Raw genomic sequence first — 7087 nt, 5'->3', positions numbered from 1 at the left:
CACCCATTTTTGCACTTATTGGCTGTTTTTCCAGGAAGGTGTGCGATTGGAATATTAACTAAGTATATGTGCAGGAGGCGGTCCTTAAGTGGTTAATATCGTTGAAGTTGTTAATATCTATTTTTGTAACTTAATTCTGCATAAAACATTTAACAGTGTCATTTCATGAGATCGTTTACGAGGGCAGGGTAGGGGTTGGGCGGGGCAACTGGTGGCGAGTAACTCTTAAGGCCTGGCTAGTAGCTCAGGACTTGAAATTTTGAGCCCTGGGTTATGGTATATTTAGTAGTAGACTGTCACATTCAATTGTGCTTGTTCTGTAATGCTGCAAGACGGTTATTAAGTTATTCAAGCCACTTCTTCAGCTGAACTGAAAGGGGTTGTAAAGGTTAAAAAAAGTGAAAAAAAAAAAAAAAAACACAACAAACATACCATACTTACCTCCACTGTGCAGTTAGTTTTGCACAGAATGGCCCAGATCCTCGTCTTCCAGGGTCCCTCAGCGGCCGTCTCGGCTACTCCGCGCAAGAGCTAACCCCCTACTGGGAAGTGCTCTCCCAAGGGGGTTAGCTTGCGGGCGCGGGGCCGAGTGATACACTTGGCGGCCATGGTGCGCCGCGTTATTGATTTGCAGCAGTGGGAGCCAATAGCTGCGCTGTGATCAATCTCCAATGAAGAGCCGCCTCAAACTGGGGGAAAGCATTGCGCCCATGGAGTTTCGTGGCTCAGGTAAGTAAAACGGGGGGGTTGGTGGGGCCCAAAAGTGCAAGGATGCATAGCATTAGGGTGAAAAAACACGAAGCTTTACAACCCCTTGAAGTGACTTGGACAAACTATGAATGAATGAATGACTTGTATAGCGCTACACATGCGAACTGAATCGCCTCTAGGCGCTTTTAGCAGCCAGTGTCTTCCTGGCTGGTGCAGTCATTTTACCCCGTAGGATCTTGACACACAGTCGTACACACATATATACATATATATACTGGGCCAATTTGGACAGGATCCAGCATGTCTTTGGAGTGTGAGAGGAAACCGGAGTACCCGGAGGAAACCCACACAGACACAAGGAGAACATGCAAACAGATGGTGTCGTGGTTGGGATTCGAACCAGCGACCCTTTTGCTGCTAGGTGAAAGTGATAACCACTACACCACTGTGAAGAGTCTTCAACTTTATAGAACAAGTCCGGTTGAATGTGACCAACCAATACCAGTTACACCATGGGTCTTCAAACTATGTCCCTCCAGGTGTTCAGGAACTACAATTCCCATCTTGCCTAGCCATGTCTGTGAATTTCAGAGTTTTACAATGCCTCATGGGATGTGTAGTTTCGCAACAGCTGGAGGGCCGTAGTTTGAGGATCCCTGAGTTACACCATTTGTATTTAAGTTGATCTTCAATCAACAGCCGTGTCCCTCAATGAGCAAAAGAGAAAAGTCCTTATTCATCAATATTGGATTCTCTTCCAAGAAACCAAAGTCAAGATTTACATTATATCTAAAATCCAAACCGACTATTTTGTTTTGGATAAAATACAGAATATTTAGGAAAATCCCCTCTGACAGTTATCGGAGTATGTGTCCTTATTGGAAGATTTCACCCCCTTTCCTGTCTTGGTAAACAACCAAAATGTTGGATTTTCTAATCAAATTCTATCCCCAGGACAATGGTCACAAGAATAGGGAGGGTGTATCTCCCCAGCAGGGATACAGATATATAGCTAGATTCAGGATGGCGAGCGCATACTTGCGGCGGCGTAGCTTAAGGCATTTAGGCTACACCACCGTAAGTTAGCGAGGCAAGTACATGATTCACAATGTACTTGCCTGCTAAGTTACGGCGGCGTAGCCTAAAGTGGGCGGGCGTAAGGGCGCCTAATTCAAATTTGGCTGAGGGGGCGTGTTTTATGATAATTAGGCTTGACCCGACGTGATTGACGTTTTTTTGCAACTGCGCATGCGCCGTGCGCCTACATTCCCAGTGTGCATTTCGACTAAGTCCGCCGCACGGGCCTATTGATTTCGACGTGGACGTAAACGCCGTAAATCCCTATTCACGGACGACTTACGCAAACAACGTAAAATTTTCGAATTTCGAAGCGGGAACGATGGCCATACTTTAACATTACTATTCCATCTATAAGATGGAATAACTTTAGGCCTGATAAAGCGTTATGTAAACGGCGTAAATGTACTGTGTCGGCCGGGCGTAAGTTTGTGAATAGGCGTATCTACTGATTTACATATTGTACGCCGACGGCAATGGAAGCGCCACCTAGCGGTCAGCCTAAATATTGCAACCTAAGATAGGACGGCGCAAGACGTCGTATCTTAGATATGTTTAAGCGTATCTCTGTTTGAGAATACACTTAAACATAGAAGGGCGCAGATTCTGAGTTAGGTCGGCGCATCTACTGATACGCCGACCTAACTCTACCTGAATCTAGCTAATGCTGTTTCTGCAGGTGTAGATAAAAGATTACTTTTCTGTAACAATCAGTCTCCAACTTTTCCATAGTTACTTCTATACAGTGTTGGCGTACCTTCTCTCCAGTCATTGCAAAGGGAGCGTTGAACCACTGCTCAAACGTGGTGCAGCTCTTGAAGATAGTGGGCAGCAGGAAGTTCAGAAGTGCCCACAGCTCGGGAAGCTTGTTCTGTAGAGGGGTACCAGTGAGAAGCACGCGGCGAGGGGCCACGTAGTGAGTATTAAGGACTTGTGTTAGCTTGCAGTGATGGTTCTTCATGCGATGACCTTCATCTACAATCATATACTTCCAACGGATCTAGAAAGGCAGAACCCAACGCTCAGAACCAGCCATGTGAAAAGTCATAAATCTCTTCAGATAGAGTAATGAAAATTCGCTCTTACCTTGGCCAGGACCTGCTTGTCTTTAATGATATATTCATATGTAGTAAGCAGAACATTAAATTTTCCACTGCGGAGTATAGAAACGAACGCACGGCGAGCAGCGGGGGATCCCTAGAGAAGGTGGTATAGATTACAGAGCACTGCATTGTGGGTGCAAAATTATTTTGGACACTATAAATTTTAATAACCTACCTTGTATGATATTTTTACCACAGATGGTCCCCATTTGTCAAACTCATAAACCCAGTTAGATAGTGTCCTGAAATGAAAAGTTTTAAAGGATTAAAATTGGAGCAGACAGTAGGTTTTCAGCTGATCTTAGAATGTTTGGGTGCGACGTGTGGGAATACCCGTAAGGGAAGAATACTTTAGGCTCCTGATAACCAACCTGCTGCTAAAGACCACATAATCCCAGTTGGGTGGCCCTTGTACATCAGCAGTCTGTTTTGGTATGATAGCATTGATTTGTATAGGGAAAACAGCAGTGATCTCTACTAGCTTCTAGTAAAATTTGATCCCCAGGACCTCACTGTATTTGTTAGCATGTCTTCAGTCTCCAACCAAACCTGTAGCATATCCACTATCATTTCCTCCGACATATCTGCAGCCTTGTTTAATTAAAGCGATTATAGTGCTTCCCCCCCGAAAAAAAGACCTATAGTTATTTTTCAGGAGTGCTGTAATTAATAAGCCCTACCCGGAAATAAGCCCTAGTTAAAAATGCTTGTAAAATCCTATAATTCACTCTATTACAGTAGTATATAATGTACAGCGTGTGCGTTTCTGTAATATAATTGAAGAGAAGAGGAGCTCCGGCAGGTCACAGAAGCGCAGAGCGGCACTATAACGACGTCGATGTTTGGGACAATTATATTACAGAAACACACACATTGTACACTATACACTACTGTGGATTATAGGATTTTACAAGCATTTTAACTCAGTTCACACTGGGGATTCCTGTCAGGCAGGGGGAGAGAAGACAGCACATTACATGGTAAGACCTACCCCTAAAATAAGCCCTACTGTGTCTTTTGTTGCCAAAATTAATATAAGACCCTGGCTTATTTTCGGGGAAACGCGGTATAAATGTTGCTTTTTTTTTTAATAACAAACATGTCATACTTGCCTGCTCAGGGGTTTTGCACAGAGCGGCCCTGATCCCCCTTTTCTGGGGTGCCCCGGCAGCTATCCTGGCTCCTCCTCTTCAGCGAGTGCCCCCACGAAGAGCCAATTTCCATGGGGGCACTCCCATGTCCTGCTGCTGCATCCATTGATACAGACAGCAGGATTCAGCCTGAGCTCCCATGTCACTGGATTTGTTTGATAGCAGTGGGAGCCAATCTATAAGGACCCAAGACAGCGGCTGGAGCTTCTGGGCTCATGCTAGTCACTGGAACAATCAGGTTCAGGTAAGTAAAAGGGGGGCAGCACAGATGTTTTTTTCACCTTATTGCATGGAACGCATTAAGGTGAAAACCCCCAAGACTGAACAACCACTTTAAGTTTTGGCAATAAAACCTGAAAGCCGGTTTTTATGCAGAAGAAGTGAGACTGATTTTGCACTCATTAGCTTTAATAAATAAACCCCTATACGTCAAGCCTCACCATGTAGCACCACCCAGAGTAAATAGTACACCAATTAAGTACTACAGGACTTTGAAAAACACAACACATTTGTATGAGGAAAAGAAGCATCCTTCCATTAGGTGGGATGATGTCCACCTCGAGTGGAATGGAGGGGTTCTCTGTTCTAAAGCCAATAGAAGAGCTTTCTCTTCAGGAAAGCTGCATATCGATACTTACGACAGTGGGACTATGATGAGGAACGGCCCGTTGATGCGCTTGTGTTCCATGAGGTATGTGATCAGAGCAATCGTCTGTATAGTCTTTCCGAGACCCATCTCATCAGCCAAGATCCCATTGAGATTATTGTTATAGAGCGATACGAGCCACTCCAGGCCTTTGATCTGACAATAGAAAGTGCATAGTGTGAGAAGAAACAGTGATACAAATGCTACAACAATATTACAGTTTTGCTCCTGAAGCACTACTACATAGGGGGAGATTTACTAAAACTGAAGCACTCAGAAATTGGTGCAACTGTGCATGGTAGCCAATCAGCTTCTAAACTTCAGCTTGTTCAATTATTAAGCTTTAAAAAGGGGTTTAAAAGGCGTTTTCCAAAAATGGATTCCCTAGTCAAAGCTTTGAGAACAATTCTGGAGAAACGCAGTGAAAGCATAGTATGCACAGCAGCCGTAAGGAACAAGCTAGGCACAGGCATGAATGGAGAGACGCCGGAGTTGCCGTGCAAGCAGCTGCAGTGGTCGGCACTGAGAATACAGACGCAGGCATGGCTGGAGGAATACCGGGGCTGCCGGTTTTGTAATAGCAGCGGCAACAGTGACTACAGTAACTCCCGCTAGCACCATGCAATAAATGCCATATGGCTGTATCTAGCGGGGTGCTGGGGCGGGCTGCGTCCCTCCCTAGATTCCAGTTGCAATCACCTTGCCCACAACCTCCCCACACAACAGAGGGGAGGTCTTGGGCGGGGGGTGCAACTGAAAATGGGGGGGGGGGGTCTGGCAGGTCGCAGCCCACCTCAGCAACCCCCCTAGATACAGCCATGTGGCTGTATGTTGCCCTCTCTTACTTTTATAATAATAATAATAATAATTAAAAAAAAAGTCTTATTATCATCTTAGATATATACTTTGGGCCAGATTCAGAGAACACTTACGCTGGCGTATCTACAGATACGCAGCGTAAGTGTCCAGATGCGCCGTCGTATCTATGTGCCTGATTCCTAACACTAAATAGGCCTGAAATATGGCTTCAGCCGACCGACGCAAGTTGCCGTACGCCGTCGTATCTTGGGTGCATATTTACGCTGGCCGCAAGGGGCGCTTCCGTAGATTTACGCGTCAAATATGCAAATGACCTAGACACGCCGATTCACGAACGTACTTGCGCCCGTCGCATTCAGCTACGCCGTTTACGTAAGGCTAACGTCCGGCGTAAAGTTACCCCTGCTATATGAGGCGCAGCTAATGTTAAGGTATGGACGTTGGAACAAGCGTCTAATTTTACGTCGTTTACGTAAGTCGTACGTGAATGGGGCTGTGCGTAAGTTACATTCACATCGTAGGCAGTGTTCGACGTATCTTAGGCATTCTATCCGACGTGATTCTGAGCATGCGCACTGGGATACGTCCAAGGACGGCGCATGCGCCGTTCGTTCGGCCCCTCATTTGCATGGGGTCACGGTTGATTTTAATACAACACGCCCACTGCCTTGCTAATTTGAATTAGGCGGGCTTACGCCGGCCTATTTACGCTACGCCGCCGTAACTTAGGGAGCAAGTGCTTTCTGAATACTGTACTTGCCTCTCTAGGTTACGTCGGCGTAGTGCATACGAGATGCGCTACGCCCGCCAAAAGATACGCAGATGTATCTGAATCCCGGCCTTTATCTTCATCAGAGATTGTCAACTTGCGACTTTCTGCTCATCAAAGCTATCCTTACTGTTAGGAATTATTTTTGGCTGCACATAAAATACAATCTTTCTCCAATGTGGCTTAGGTCAAAAGGTTGGACATCCCTGTCTTAAACCTTTCTAGCTGGCATTATGGTAGTCCAGTCAAATAGGTTATGAGCTTGTATAAGAACTACCATAATGCCAGCTAGAAAGGTTTAAGACAGCAATAATCACAACAGAATCCGACTGGTTGTACCAAAGTAAAAATCGATCAACTTTGTATATTTAGCCTGTTCATTATCGGTTTAAATCTCTGTGAACCGGCTGCGATTCAAACCGTGTGTGGCCGGCTTTAGAGCGGACAGATCTTGTAAGAGAAAAGGCTATTCGTTTTTAAAAAGTTAGAAGTATGGTGATCTGATAAACGTCCCTGTCAATTAAAGAACATGTACTGTATGTAAATATAGAACTGTATTGGCTCGCAGATCGACACGTTTGCCTCAGATCCTTACCTGGTACTGTTTGAGAATGCCATTCACCAAAAGGCTGGACTGCTTCTCTACTTTCTCACTAACCGCATGGGCAACCGCATAGTATGACTGCAACTGCGGTCCTTCCGGTTCAGCATTACATACGCTGTACTCGTCATCCACATCCTGACGGGCGATCCTAGGGGTAGGAAGAGAATCATCTCATGGCATGAGAGTCTTACTAAGCATTTGTAAATA

The 7087-nt window shown here is 45.3% G+C and overlaps 1 protein-coding gene across 3 annotated transcripts in view; it reads right to left on the bottom strand.

The window, feature by feature from the left end:
- The window catches only part of SMARCA4 (SWI/SNF related, matrix associated, actin dependent regulator of chromatin, subfamily a, member 4), a 102779-nt gene that overhangs the window by 29127 nt on the left and 66565 nt on the right, over window positions 1-7087 (bottom strand). For all 3 annotated transcript variants that reach the window (XM_040346462.1, XM_040346461.1, XM_040346463.1), the window contains exons 15-19: window positions 6872-7028; window positions 4681-4844; window positions 3067-3133; window positions 2875-2985; window positions 2546-2788 (exon numbers count right to left, since the gene is read on the bottom strand). In XM_040346462.1, the coding sequence (XP_040202396.1) occupies window positions 2546-2788; window positions 2875-2985; window positions 3067-3133; window positions 4681-4844; window positions 6872-7028 (742 nt within the window). The remainder of the gene's footprint in view (window positions 1-2545; window positions 2789-2874; window positions 2986-3066; window positions 3134-4680; window positions 4845-6871; window positions 7029-7087) is intronic.

This window comes from Rana temporaria, chromosome 3 (genome assembly GCF_905171775.1).
Source record: "Rana temporaria chromosome 3, aRanTem1.1, whole genome shotgun sequence".
In the NCBI taxonomy this organism is placed as follows: domain Eukaryota; kingdom Metazoa; phylum Chordata; class Amphibia; order Anura; family Ranidae; genus Rana; species Rana temporaria.
This window is presented reverse-complemented; position numbering and strand designations above follow the sequence as displayed.